The 15,644-nt window shown below is 39.8% G+C and overlaps 1 protein-coding gene across 1 annotated transcript in view; it reads right to left on the bottom strand.

Annotated features, from left to right (window-relative positions):
* Nucleotides 1-15,644, bottom strand: part of pappab (pregnancy-associated plasma protein A, pappalysin 1b) — a 136,459-nt gene that overhangs the window by 11,035 nt on the left and 109,780 nt on the right. Inside the window, exons 20-21 of the mRNA XM_049470697.1 lie at nt 10,018-10,089; nt 6,968-7,066 (exon numbers count right to left, since the gene is read on the bottom strand). Coding sequence (XP_049326654.1) covers nt 6,968-7,066; nt 10,018-10,089 — 171 coding nt within the window. The remainder of the gene's footprint in view (nt 1-6,967; nt 7,067-10,017; nt 10,090-15,644) is intronic.

Raw genomic sequence — 15,644 nt, 5'->3', positions numbered from 1 at the left:
ACACTAAAAAACAACACGCACACACCAAAAAAACTGCCTAAAATAATGGCACCGATGCTGCTTTGCTTCTTTGCACTTACAAATCTAACAGACACTGGATGTTCTAACAACAACTGACCTTATCCGCATTGACGTCACCCGACCAATCGGAAGCCAGGGATATGTGCTTTCTGTCAACAGTCTCCATGGGAATATTGCGAGCCAACAGTGAGTTTTCATCTTTCAGCCATAACATTGGTGAAATAATTAACAGCGCAGTGGAGAACTACTCGATATCGCAGCGGCCTTTATTTTACCTCTGATCTCAACTCACAGCCAGAGTTGCTAAGGTGTATCTAAAAACACACAGTCACTGTGTAATTAATTATAATTACATTATTTTACATATCAGATTTTTTGACGTTTGCTTATTGATACAGATATTGGTACAGAAACTATGATGCCATAATATGTAACACATGAATTTGAGGTATGATGTAGCCAAACAGCTGCCTTGGAAACAAAGATATGAAGTAAAAAACAGTTGGAATTATTGGATTTATGGAAAAATTTAAAAAATGTTTTTTTGCTTTTAAAAGGACAGTCTTTAAGTTTTGGGAATCTGGAGACCTCTCTGGTGATTGCACCACCTTTACATATCAGATTTTGACGTTCGCTTATTGATACAGATATTGGTACAGAAACTATGATGTCATAATATGTAACACATGAATTGGAGGTATGAGGTAGCCTAACAGTCCCTCTGCTCTCTCAGGGCTCCGGAAGTTGATGGCAAGCTGTATGATCGGGATTTGAATCAGCAATCTCTCGACCATAGTGGCAGTTCTCAAAGCCCGGAATGGTTGTTTTTAATGTGTTTTCAAGTTTAAAATGAGGGTTTTTTTTTTTCTGGTGAGAAATTGTAACTGCACCAATTTGTACTGTGGAAGAGTACTTTTAAAGCAGAATGCATGGCCGAGGCAGGCCATTGATATACTACTGCTTTTCATATGAAAAAAAGAAAAACTTAGGAACTGACACTTAAAATAATGAATAAAAATGATTTGCTCTTAAAATAAAAGCCAAAAATATGAACAAAAATGAGCTTTTCGTGCATGCTTGCTGTGTACGGGGTGAAAGTACCTCATATTTTTAAAGAAGGCAGAATAAAAAGAGGCGTAATCCAAAATTACACACTACTCCCTACTTACTGTACTATGCAAGACGAAAAAAAAAAAAAACAGATTTTAAGTCTAAACTGAGTTTTATATGTGTAATTTGTAATAGTATTGCATGTGCATTTTTCCTACTGTGTATGTGGCTGAAACACTTAAAGCTTGTCAGAGTGCAGTTTAAACATGCAAATGATAGTAAACACCTGCACTATAAACTATATAAACTATATCTTTACTGGAGTGATATTTTATTGGACTAAATTTAAGTTTTATATCATAATATTTGACCAAGATTGAGGCACAACACTGAGCTTTGCTCACATGTCTGTCTACAATAAAAAACCTGCATTTTAGGGACCGTGGCAAAAATACCGAACAAAATGAGTAATGAATAAATCTATTAGACTTTTTCTGAATGTGACATAAAAAGTATATTTGTGTGTATCTTTGTTCGCAAATTATTTTGCATTATTTACAGGCGCTGCACATTAAAAAAAGGTTTATAACCCTGTAGTATACAGTATGTATTCAGATACAGTCAAACTGTCACACCCCAATTCAATAGAGTTAAGATTAGAGTGAAGTTAGGTTACAATTAGGCTGAGAATGAAGCTTGAAGTTTGGGATTAGCGCTTTAGCGTTGGGATTAAGACTAGATTAAGGATTTTGAGTGAGGGTTTAACACAACAAATCATTAAACAAAACTAGACCAGCACCCCCCACAACCCCCACAACCCCCCCAACCCCATTCACCCGCCCACCCCAACAAAGCACGTCATCCTGGAAGCAAAGTCACGTCCTCCATCATGATCTCACATGCACGAAGGCAGACCGCACTATTCGACAGCATGAACTCATCATGACCTGGCTCCTCTCGAGTCCCACACAGCCATTAGGATGTTTTGTGTCACTGTTGCCTTTCCGTCTGCAGCTCCCCACTCAGACCAGCTTTTCCTAATTGCTCATTGGGCCCGGCGGCAGCAGCTATGCCCTATTGATGGAGCGTTTGGGAGGAAAAGACCTCGGCTGACACCAGGCTTAGCCCACAGTGAGAACAGTGATGTGATGTATGCTGTGACATTGTGGAACACTGGACTGAAATGTACGCAGCCCGTCCAGAACAACAATGCCACTGGCAAGTCATTAGAAGCGGATTCTGAACGAGCGTTTGACAGCCGTGAGCTGTTCCAACACAACACCGGATTCTCCAAGTTTGCTGAAAGTGATAAAGAACACTGCAGGGAAATTCGAGGCCTTCGAGTAGTCCAGCAGGCTAAAGTGCTGCCACTATGGTCGGGAGATCGCTGGTTCGAATCCGGGTCATGCAGCTTGCCATCAGCTGCTGGAGCCCTGAGAGAGCACAATTGGTCTCTCCTTGCTCTCTCTCTCTGAGTGGGTAGATGGCGCTCTCTCCCCTCATCACTCCTAGGGTGATGCTGATCAGCACAAGGCATCTGTGAGCTGATGCATCGTAATCTCTCCCCTCATCACTCCTAGGGTGATGTTGATCAGCACAAGGCATCTGTGAGCTGATGTAGTCGCTGCGCTTTCCTCCGAGTGCGCTGTGATGCTACTAGGCAGTGCTGCATCATGTATCGGAGGAGGCATTAACTAGTAATTAGTCTTCATCCTCCTGTTGTTTAGGCATCACTAGTGGTAGGAGGAGTCCAAATGAGTGGGTTGGGTAATTGGTCATGTAAATTGTGGAGACAATGGGATTAAAAAAGAAAAAAAAAAAAGAAAACGAAAGAACAGAAGAGAAAAATAGAAAAAGAGTTGCATCACTTTCCTTCATCACGACAAAAGTTGTAGGACAGAAACTGGTACAGTCTCCAATGGCGTCTTCCATTTCTATTATAAGTGTGTACATTGATTATGAAGTTTATCCACCATCTGGCCTTCTAGAATGGTCTGGAAAATGGTTCAATTCTCAAATCCTAATACTATCAAAGCAAGGGTTGGTACTAGACAGCAGCTCATCACTTCCAGGCTCTAAAACTAATGGGAATATGGGTTACTTCATGGCTTTCCTATGGCTAAAATTGACTTGGCTAAAAGCTAATGCTGCCTTTCAAAAACACACTGAAATACTAGAAACTAGATCAGTCCCAAATGGTGTCTTTCATTTCTATTATAAGTGTGTAAATTGATCATAAAGTGCATCCATCTGGCCTCCTAGAATGATCTGAAAAATAGGTCAGTTTGCAAATCCTAAAACTATCAAACTTAGGGTTGGTACTAGACAGCAGCTCATCACTTCCAGACTCTTAAACTTACGGGAATATGGGTTGCTTCACAAACCTGAACTGGGCTCTCAAGTTTTGAAGGTTGGTGGGAGTGAGTTTGGCGGGGGTGGTGGGGTAGGGTGGTGGTTGTGGGCAGTGGCGTGCAGACATAGACAACTCTGCCCTTAAAGTGCCCTTTTGAAACTGAAAGTGCCCTCAACAACTGAAAGAAACTGTGCACACCAAACCCCCCCCCCGTCAACAAACAAAGACAACCTGCGCGCAAGCAACCCCCCCCCCCTCGGTCGACAACTGAATAAGATCTATATTCTGATTGGCTCAACGAGAGTACATTATAATATACAGCCGATGGATTGGCAAGCGTGAGAAATACCATGTGTGGCGTGTAAACTCGCTGAGTTGCGTGTGTCACACGCTCAAATCGTGAGACTTGAAAACACTGAACCCGACCATGTTACCGTGGCTTTCCTATGGCTTTTCAGTAGACTAGGCTAAAAGCTAATGCTGTCTTTTAAAAACACATCAGAACTAGTACATGGTCCCATGATTCTTACATATCAGTGTGTAAATTAACTATTACGTGTATCCATCTGACGTCCTAGACTGGGCTGGAAAATAATGCTTTTTTAAAAGATGTGGAAGCAAACAAGAATTTCTGCTAGGCCAGAAGCTAATGCTATCTCTTGAAACTTCTGCTTTCTTTCAAAAACAAAGCATACCAATTTACACCTACAGTAGATCTCATCATCATAAGGAGTTTTCCTTTATGGTTTGCTATTTATTGCTATTTTTTATTTTCTTGCCATGTTGTCACTGTATATTTTTTTAATTATTTATTTCTTATCCCATTTTCTTCCCAATTTACAAGGCCAATTACCCATCCCACTCAATAGGACTCTTACTATCATTAGTGATGCTCCACCACCAGGAGGGTGAAGATAAACACATGCCTCCTCCGACACATGTGAATCAGCCATTGGCTCTTTTTGAACTGCTGCTGATGTATCATTGCTGAGAAGCATCACAGCGCACTCGGAGGAAAGCGCAGCAACTTGGTTCCTATACATCAGCTCACAGACGCAGCCTTGTGCTGAGCGACATCACCGTAGGAGTGATGAGGGGAAAGAGCAAGGAGAGACCAATTGTGCTCTCTCAGGGCTCTGGTAGCAGATGGCAAGCTGTATGACCGAGATTCAAACCAAAAACAAAATTGTTTTTATGCTTTTTTTTTGTCATGCACTGGTTAATTTAAGCTGAAGTGTTTATATATCACCCACTCAGAGCCTCACTCAGAACCTTTAGCTTTTAGAGGAGGTGGACGTTGAACTTGTTGAATTTATTGGCTTGACTAACGCTGTGGTGTGACGACGCAAATCCAGTAAGTATTTAATTACTTTTACTACAGAGCCTGAAGAGTTTGCGGCCAAATGCTGTTGCTGGATGTTTCGCAACATGTTGTGTATTCCGCCTGGACATATCTCACAACACACGCCAAGAAGGCATCAGTGTATTTTTTTTTTTTACTGTTTAGTTTCGACTTCACGCCGATGCTTCAGCAGCCCTGTCTACTTCCAGAGAAGAGGTGCTGTAATTCTGACGAGGTTAGGTCACTCTTCCTCTCGCGTAAGAGAATATCACTTTCTTTGGCAGCTAGAAGACCTTTCCATGTGAAAAAGGGGTGGGAGGAGGGGGGGAAGAAGCGAAAGGATAACGAGTACATCAGGAAAAAAACCACTGCCTCAGCTGTGCAGGGTTTAGCATGAGTGTGTAATATTAAATCTGAGAAAAATCAAACTGAAAGATAAAGTGATAAAATTTGATCAACAATGGGCACAGTCATGTATGATCCAGAGACATAACACATGGTCATGTAACTTATCTTTACATACTGTAACAATTCCTGCTAGTATTATGAATTGCTAGCCCAAGTAAAATACTGCTTCCGAAACCGGGGGTTAGTTTTAACTTTGTGCTACAACTAATGCTGGTCTGTGATCCACTAACACATAGTACTCTTTTTGCAACAACTCCAATTTACTCTTAATTACAACAGAACTTTATTAAACTGTATATACAGCTCTGGAAAAAAATAAGAGACCACTTAAAAATTTTGAGTTTTTTGATTTTACCAAATTGAAAACCTCTGGAATATAATCAAGAGGAAGATGGATGATCACAAGCCATCAAACCAAACTGAACTGCTTGATTTTTTGCACCAGGAGTAAAGGCATAAAGTTATCCAAAAGCAGTGTGTAAGACTGGTGGAGGAGAACATGCCAAGCTGCATGACAACTGTGATTAAAAATGTGGGTTATTCCACCAAATATTGATTTCTGAACTCTTAAAACTATGAATATGAACTTGATTTGAGGTCTAATTTGAGCATCTTCTAATTTGACATTTCTCATTTTCTGCAAATAAATGCTTTAAATGACAATTATTTTACTTGGAATTTGGGAGAAATGTTCTCTGTAGTTTATAGAATAAAACAACAATGTCCATTTTACTTAAACATATACCAATAAATAGCAAAATCAGAGAAACTGATTCAGAAACTGAAGTTTAATTTTAATTTAAAGTAACTATTAGCTTGCTTATTGGCGTGCAAATGGGTAAATGTAATGCTCTTCTAGTCTCTGTACAGAAGTATAGCCAATAAAATATGACTGTCTGTAGTAGATACAAAAAAATAAACATGAACCTATTGCCTCTATGAGTCTATACTATACCAGGCTTGGAATAGAAGAGTATAAAGCCCCCTAACATTGAGCTCTGGATCAGCGGAACTGTGTTCTTTGGTTCCATCCAGAACTTTTGGGATACTTTTGGGGGAGCTGTGCTGACTCAACTAATGTTCTTGTTGGTGAATGCAATCGACAGAATGTAGTAGAAACAGTTACTCCATCAAAAACAGGATAGACTCTTTTATTACTCTTGATTTTAGAAGAAATAATGAATGAACTTCTGTATCAAAACTTTTGTCGATATTGTGAATAGTATTAATAGTAATTATGTCTAATTATTAGCCATTAAAGCACTACTAAGCACTTTTAATCAACTTTTTAGAAATCCTTCCAACAGTTATGGTCCATTCTAAATCTGGCTTCAGGTTTTTTTTTTTTATATAAAATATGTATGAAAAGCTGCTACTCAGCTGTGTATCCCCGATCACTAGTGATGCCCCAACACCAGGACGGTGAAGACTAGCACATGCCTCCTCCAATACATGTGAAGTCAGCCACCGCCTCTTTTCTAACTTTCTGCTGATCCAGCATTGCTAAGTAACATCACAGCACATTCGGAGGAAAGTGCAGCGACTCGGTTCTGATACATCAGCTCACAGACGCCTTGTGCTGATCCACATCACCCTTTAGAGTAATGAGGGAAAGAATGCCACCCAGAGAGAGCAAGGCCAATTGTGCTCTCTCAGGGCTCCGGAAGCTGAAGGCAAGCTGCATGACTGGGATTCAAACCAGCGATCTCCCGATCATAACAGCGCAAAAGTGCTTTAGTCTGCTGGGCCACTCAGAGCCCCAGGTATCATGTTTTTAACACTGTTTGTCTCACCTTTTTAGTTTTAACAGTAGAATGACAGCAGTCTCCGCCGTCGTAGTTGCAGAACGCTCGGTTGTTGACTCCATCGCAGTAGTTGTCGCCCATGAAAGGCTGCAAAGGACAGAAGAAAAGCCATACAATTTATGAGAAATATGTACAAAAATATGCCCACCAACCCTTTATATAGTATAATATAGTATATTCTGAATGAACTGTAACTCAGTACATAGTAGACAGGCTTTTATAAGGACTTTGAATTATATGAATGCATGGCATGGAGCCAAAACATCCTGCATACCAGAATAAACCTGTCCTCTGTAATTCCAGAGAGAGAGAGAGAGAGAGAGAGAGCAATGGAGAGAGGCATTCACACATATACATCCACACCATGCAAAAATAGACATACAGACCAGAGTCTGTTGCAATTATGTCGCCCTGGAAAAATTGAGTTAGTATTCCCGAGCCTGTGGATGGAGGCCTCTTTTAATGGGGAAACTGAAGCCCTATTAAACTTATATGTGTCTCCCCCGAGAGTTACTACACATTTCCATCTTGACAGGCTCCAAAGGTTGCCCAGCACACCTGTGACCTTTTTCCAGTTTGAAATCATCTCCCTGGCCCGACACAACGGCTTCCAGAGGGCAGCTAATTAATTCCCTACCAGCTGAAACTGGGGCAGGATATGGCCGGTTCAAAAGTCCTTTACTACTCCAGTTTTGGCACAAATAAAAAATATTAAAATGATAATAAAAACTGTTTGTAGCCTTATTAACAAAAATAATAATAATGATTACATTATTATTTTCATATTCGACTGACCTGCATATTATTTTTGCAATTATTCAATTAATAAAAGATTGTTTTTGTTCTTTTTGTATAATTTTGACCATGTTTTGATCAAAATATTTACTTCACATCTTTAACTGTAAGGAATTCTGTCAGTCCTGATGCTATTAGTTTGCCTGCTCTGAACTTCAATTCCCAATTCCTCCAATTCCTGATGCTACGGTGTTCCCGCTCTCCCAGTTACTGATTGTTTTCACCTGGTCTTTGTTTCGGCTTCCAGAGGGCAGCTAATTAATTACCCACTTGCTGAAACTGGGGCAGGATGTGGCCGGTTCAAAAGTCCTTTTTTTCACCTGGCTTGGCACAAATAAAAAATATTAAAATGATAATAAATAATGTTTGCAGCTTTATTAACAATAAGATTAAAAATAATAAGATTTGGTGTCTATTTTCATTATCTAGGGCTGCAATTAATTATTATTTTTTATTATTCTTTAACAATTAATTAAATGTTTTTGTTATGCTCTCCATATCTACTTTCAGTCAGCGAGACTCCTGTTCATTTTCTATAAATTTAATTATGTTTTGATCCAAATATTTACTTCACATCTTTAACTGTAAGGAATTCTGTCAGTCCTGACGCTATCAGTTTGCCTGCTCTGAACTCCAATTCCCAGCATGCACTCAAACCAGACTTCCCTGACTCTGCTGATCACGTAATGCTACGATGTTCCCGCTCTCCCAGATACTGATTGTTTTCACAGCTAATTAATTACTCACTTGCTGAAACTGGGGCAGGATATGGCCGGTTCAAAAGTCCTTTATTTCTCTTAATTTAGCACAAATAAAAAATATAAAAATTATAATAAAAAATGTAGCCTTATTAACAATAATAATAATAATAATAATAATAATAATAATAATAATAATAATAATAATAATAATAATAATAATAATAGATTAGGTAGATTAGAATAATAGATTTGGTGTCTATTTCCATTATCTAGGGCTGCAACTAATTATTACATATTATTATTCTCAAACAATTAATTAAATGTTTTTGTTATGATCTCCATCTCTGCTTTCAGTCAGCGAGGCTCCTGTTTATTTTGTATAAATTTGATCATGTTTTGATCAAAATATTTACTTCACGGTGTTCCTGCTCTCCCAGTTACTGATTGTTTTCACCTGGTCTGTGTTTCGGCTTCCAGAGGGCAGCTAATTAATTTCCCACCAGCTGAAACTGGGGCAGGATGTGGTTCCGGTTCAAAAGTCCTTTATTACTCCAGTTTTGGCACAAATAAAATATAAAAACTGTTACATTGTTGCGGCCTTATTACTTATAAATAATGGAATTTGGTTAATATCTTGGGAATTTTTTAAAACTAATGATTGTTTTAGAAGTGAATTAATCTTGTTGATTATTTTTTGATTAGTCGTTCGATTAGTCCATCAAATTAATTATAATCAATGTAGACAGCCTTTTTAACCACAAAGATTGTGATTTTTAATCTATTTCCTTTATCTAGGGCTGCAACTTACGATTATTTTAGTACTTGACTAATCTAGTCGATTATTTTTCAATTAGCTGAAATATTTTTGTCATTCCCTCCACCCAAATTTGAGTTGACACATATTTATAATCAATATTGTTCATATTTTAACTAATCATAGCTGCACTACAATTATTCATCCATCCATTTTTCCATGTGTGCATCTTCTTATCCATCTACATGTCTTAATAGCTCTAGTTTTAAAAGTCTGGCTTGACTCAAATCCATGCCCACAGTCTACAGTTTTTGTAGTAAGGAAAGATGTTTCTCATCATTTCACTTCACTTCAACAGCTCAGCCAAGAGGAGGCATGACCTTTCCTTTAAAAAAAAAAAAAAAGAAAAGAAACCCCTCGATGGGTTTTCCAGGTCCCTCTAAAACACGAAAGAAAACAAAACACCCATCTAAACAAAGTCAGACCACAGAGGTGGTCACAAACGCCCCCGTCAGCTTTTAGACCCTCCTGTGAAAGCTGACTCGGATTAGGCTGGGACTCACAGCCCACAACAACAAAAAAAAAACGAAAAAAAGACACCAGGAAGACCAACCACCGACCACATGTTTATTTATGCGCTGGACTTCAAAAGAATGTGGGAAGATGGAAGAAACAACTGCTGGAGGTTGGGCTCTGGAGAACCGGCCTGCGCTCGAAACCTCAGACATGCATTCTTCTCCTCTTTCCGACTAAATGTCAGGATTAAAGGTCATTATAGCATGACTTACCTCACAACCTTTAATGCAGTGCAGAGTATCTGGGCTCGGGTACCACTTCAGCCCCATCGTGCATACGATTCTCTGCAGCAAACAAACAACAAAGAAAAATAATAAGAAAAGAGATGCAAAGACAAAGCCGGGTATAATTTTTCGCTTTTTGTTTTTAAGCTGAATCATCTCATCCCACACGGCATAAAGTTTATATGAGCTGGCAGCGGCTCTGAAAGTGGAATCTATCTGCGGCCGAGGACGTTCCATGCAACGAAACACCATAGCATTTTAATTTAAATGAATTAAGTGAAATCTTTGATCAGGGAGCGAAGTGCAAGTACAGTAAATTATGTACATTTCTATTGGGGCAAATATTGTATACAGTATACTCTAATTTTCAGAGAAATTGTTGCAAAAATAAAGTGTTGCACCCTGTAGGAAGTGTCGGATTACAATGCGACACTTGTTCTTTGTGAAATACAGTAGGTGTCTCTGAGTTGTATATGCATGCATGCACATGAAACTCTTTCTCAACCTCCATTGTCTGCAGTAGCTAGTAAAAGAAAATCCTCAGAAATACGAGTTGATAGAAAGAGACATTAGGGTGTCTATGTCCACCAGTGAGTTCATGGCCTCGTCCACCGCGGCTCAGGACCACCCACAGGCGGCTCTGAACCCGGGCTACAGCATTAGGAGCTATAGCTAAGGAGAAGCTAACAGTAAGTAAGTAACTATAGGTTTAAATTGGATCTCCGGTTGATTCCGCGTTTTTCTGAGACCTTAAATATACTCTAGGGCTACATGCATGTGCATCATGGCATGGAATATTCAGGGTCTTAAAGGCAAGCTTTTGAGTCAACAGCAGAATATGGACAAGCATTGTCCTGTTGGTTCCTTTGTCCTGTTGTCCCCCACACGTCAAATAGCATCCCATTCATTTTCTATTAGGAATATTGTAAGTTTGGCAATGTGGTGGGCCATGGCATAGTATCTTTAGTGTCTTTAAGGCAAGCTTTTAAATTAACAGCAGTATGTGGGCAAGCATTGTCCTGTTGGTTCCTAATGTCCTCATTGATGTCCCCCACAAATCGAATAGCATCCATATATTTTCTATAAGGGATAGGTCTGGCAATAAGGCTTCCCATGGCACAGTATCTTAAGTGTCTTTGAGGTAAGCTTTTGAGTCAACAGCAGTATATGGACGAGCATTGTCCTGTTGGTTCCTAATGTCCTCATTGACATCCCCCACAGATCAAATAGCATCCACATATTTTCTATTAGGGATAGGTCTGGCAATAAGGCTTCCCATGGCACAGTATCTTCAGTGTCTTTGAGGTAAGCTTTGGACTCAACAGCAGTATATGGACGAGCATTACCATGTTGGTTCCTAATGTCCTCATCGATGTAATCACACAACAAATAGCATCCACATATTTTCTATCAGGGACAGGTCTGGCAATACGGCTTCCCATGGCACAGTACCTTCAGTGTCTTCAAGGCAAGCTCTTGACATGGAAGCAGTATTTGGATGAGCATTGTCCTGTTGGTTCCTGCATCCCACACATCAAATAGCATCCATACATTGGTTCCATTGGTTATTGGAGTTCCCCACAGGTAAAATAGCATCCACACAGTTTCTATCAGGGAAAGGTCTGGCAATATGGCTGACCATGGCACAGTATCTTCAGTAGTAGTAGCAGTATGTGGACGAGCATTGTTTTGTTGAAATATCGCACCACAGTGTGAGGACCTCATTAAAGTAATGTTGGGCTGACAAGGTAAAAAAGCCTGTAAAGCCTGTGAAGAAGACAAGACAAAAGGTGATTTTGCACCAGGACACCAGGACACCAGAACAGCAGGAAGTCTGGACGTGTAACGTGATGCTGAACATGGTGCCTCATTGTGGTTGTCTCCACAAAGACAAACAAGTCGCTCCATGACAGTGTGGCGTCCTGTCGGATGATTCCTTTTGAGCGTGACTATTTTTCTGATGATGAGTGTATATCCGTCAACAAGTCAAACAAGCCAACATATAAACATATAAAATCCCCTCTGCTTACTTTTTTTCTGCTCTTTTTTTGAGTGTTTTGAGTTTTGTTGTTGGGTTTAAAGAATCAGGCTTGGAGGATCACAGTCTAAAGAGCTTGGCTAAGTCTTAGAGGAGCCTTTAAACGTCATGGAGCCAGGCCAGCCCTGTGTTAGCTAGCGCAGGTAGAGAGGATGAGAGGATGTTTGGGGAGGCGGAATGACGCGCTCTGGGGGAACTCCAGAAGTCATGAGGAGTGGAAAAGGCTGAATGTAAACATAACATTTCCAAGAAAGCAGGCATTCGCCCTGTGCTCTGCTCTGGAGCAGCTTAGGGTGGTGAGCTTTGGCCTGAGCAATCTATACACACACACACACACACACACACACACACTCTTACACACACTAACACACACTGTTACACACACACATACTCTTCTACACTTAGCATTCAGTGTCACACAGAGGGCCCAGGCGGCCTGTTTACTCAGGCTTAATTTAAACCGTCTGCTCCTGAACCTGTGCTTGTTTTTACAGTTTCTCTAAAGGCCTGGGCAGGACAAGCACTACCTGCCTTCTGTTAAATAGACTTTTATACTATCTGTATCGGGGGGCTGTCCTTCTTCAACTGTTTTTCCCCCCCGACTTTTTCCGAGCAGCGTTCGAGCAGACATTCAGACATTGACACTGGGGTGTTTTTTCCGCTAACAGATTTAAAAGCTCCTGTGAAGAGCATTAAAAGATCATTTCTTTTTTAAATACTTTATATCATCTGATTATAAAGGTATTTTATTGATGCCTATGCTCAATGACTATCCTTAACAAAATTAGATATACTATATACATCCAGGGAGTATATTGCATACTAAATAAACAAAGCAACAATCAATGAAGAAAAAATTCAAGAAAAATAATTCACAGAAGATAATCCCAAATGTTTCCTTTTTATGCATAATTCCATTATCTAATCTGGTCCACCAATTTAGCTAGGCCAATTGTCCCACCTATTCAGCTGCTAATCAGCTGTATATCCCCATCACTGGTGATGCCACAACACAAGAAGGGTGAAGACTCGCACATGTGAAGTCAGACTCCGCCTCTTTTTGAACTACTGCTGATGTAGCATTGCCGAGTGGCATCACAGCGCGCTCGGAGGAAAGCGCAGCAACTCGGTTCTGATACATCAGCTCACAGATGCACCCTTGTGCTGATCGTCATCACCCTTTGGAGTGATGTTAGGAGAGAGCGCCATCTACCCACCCAGAGAGAGCAAGACCAATTGTGCTCTCTCAGGGCTCCAGCAGGTGATGGCAAGCTGCATGACCAGGATTCGAACCAGCAATCTTCTGATCATAGTGGCTTAACTTTAGACCACTGGTCCATTTAGAGCCCCATCTGGTCTTATTTCTGTTTTTACAGTTTATTTTCAATTGCTAAAACACTATTTTTTACAAATCAAAATACTTAACACAATTCACAAAACCAGACACCCAAACTGCAAAATACCTCATTTATCCTGCAAAATGAAGCACCAGATTTTGACTAATTAACTGTAACACACTGTTGGTCATAATAAAAACACTGTCTCATTTTTTGTAAGCTTTACCATTAAACTAAAATAGTTCAAATTGTAGAAAACTCTTCAGATCGTTCACATGCATATTTTGCATGTGTATTTGTATAATTTTACATAATAAAGTTTCTGTTTAATTTAGATACATTTAATTTGACTAAAATTGTAATTTTATTTACCGTGATATTTTACCCACAACAGGGTGGATAACTTTATCTCAGCTAAATAGGAAGAGAATATGATAGGTGTCTTCAGTCCCTTGAATACATTGTGATGTCACTGATGTTAAATGTTATCCCAAATGTTCTTGTCCCAAATAAATAGTTGATATTTTTTTATATGTACATTTCTTAAAAACCTTTAATTCATTGGTGTTATTTAACCACTTAAAATAATGATTTAACATAAGCTGGCAGCACTGCGGACATGATGAACGTTCCACTATATTGTTACACATTATTGCATCAAATAAATTAAAAAAAGACATGATATTGAACCATAAAAATCAGCTTTTTGTAAGTATTTTAATTTTCTCAATTTAAAATGATCCGACAACAAATAAAATAATGATTGAATCACATTCATGACGAATTCTGAATGTCGCCACAGATCAAATCCATTAGCATACTCGGCTGAACCAGGGGCCACACAGGGTATTACAGGGAGGTATATAGGGGGGTGGGGGGGTGCTATTCACACACTCACACTCTCTAACTCTGAAACTCTGCCTGGAGTTACATACGACAGACCTCTCTCTCTCTCTCTCTCTCTCTCTCTCTCTCTCTCTCTCAAAGCAAATGAAAAACAACCCAGCTTCTCAAAACATCCTCTACACCGTTCAGAGTCGGAGAAAAAAAAAGAGAGAGAAGAAAAGCAAGAAAAAGCCAGACAACCTCTTAACCACTCGCAGCAATGATGTCACCCAAAACACCATTTCCGTCAGCTAAGAATAAATCAATGACATCATAAATCACACAGATGGATATTCCTCATCGCTTTCTTTTTTTCCCGTGACCTCTGCCTGCTCAGGGCCTCATGCTGCTCTGTTTATTCAGCACTGCTGATATGATATTATATTACGCCTACGCTGCTACTCAAACCACAGTAACAATACTTACTGTTCCTGATTCAGCGGTATTGATACTCTACATCAGATCAGCAGATTTAAAAAATAAACAATATTGTTTAATACTGGTCACACATTCTGTTGCATTAATAACAGTATCTGTTATTTTAGGCTATGTTCACATTATCATTCATTTTACCCTTAATGTGACACAGATCAATTTTTTTTCAAGTCAAATCTGATCTCTTCAAATCTGTTAGATTAGTTAATTCTAAATGTATTTCTATCAGTCCATCCATCCATTAATTTATCCATCCATCCATCCATCCATTCATTCATCTATACATCCATGTATCCAACCAATCTATCCATTAATTTAGCAAGCCAACAAGAGAGCCAGCGAGCCGTCCATCTATCCATCCAATCATTCAATCCATCCTTCCAGCGAGCCAACCAGCCAGCCAAATGTGCATCCATCCCTCTATCTATCCATCCATCCATCTCATTAGCCAGCCAGTGAGCAAGCCACACACGCATCCATCCATCCATCCATCCATTCAGTGAGCCATCCAGCCAGCCATACACCCATCCATCCATACATCCATCTATTCAGCAAGCCATCCAGCCAGCCATTTACCCATCCATCCATACATCCATTCATTCAGCAAGCCATCCAGCCAGCCATTCACCCATCCATTCATCCATCCACCAATCCATCCATTTAGCAAGCCATCTACCCATCCATCCATATGCCTATTCATTCATCCATCCATGTATCTTTCCATCCATCCATCCATCCATCCATCCATCCATCCATCCATCCATCCATCCAATTATCCAGCTATCCATCTAGCCAGCAAGCCAGCCAGATAGCCAGCTAGGCAGCTAGTCACACACCCATTTACCCATCCATCCATCCATCACTCCAAAAATTCAATCCAATCCAATTCATCCATCTATTTAGAGAGCCAACCAGAGAGC

This window comes from Astyanax mexicanus, chromosome 22, assembly GCF_023375975.1.
Source record: "Astyanax mexicanus isolate ESR-SI-001 chromosome 22, AstMex3_surface, whole genome shotgun sequence".
In the NCBI taxonomy this organism is placed as follows: Eukaryota; Metazoa; Chordata; class Actinopteri; order Characiformes; family Acestrorhamphidae; genus Astyanax; species Astyanax mexicanus.
Note: the sequence above shows the minus strand (reverse complement) of the source record. Positions and strands in the feature narration are given on the sequence as shown.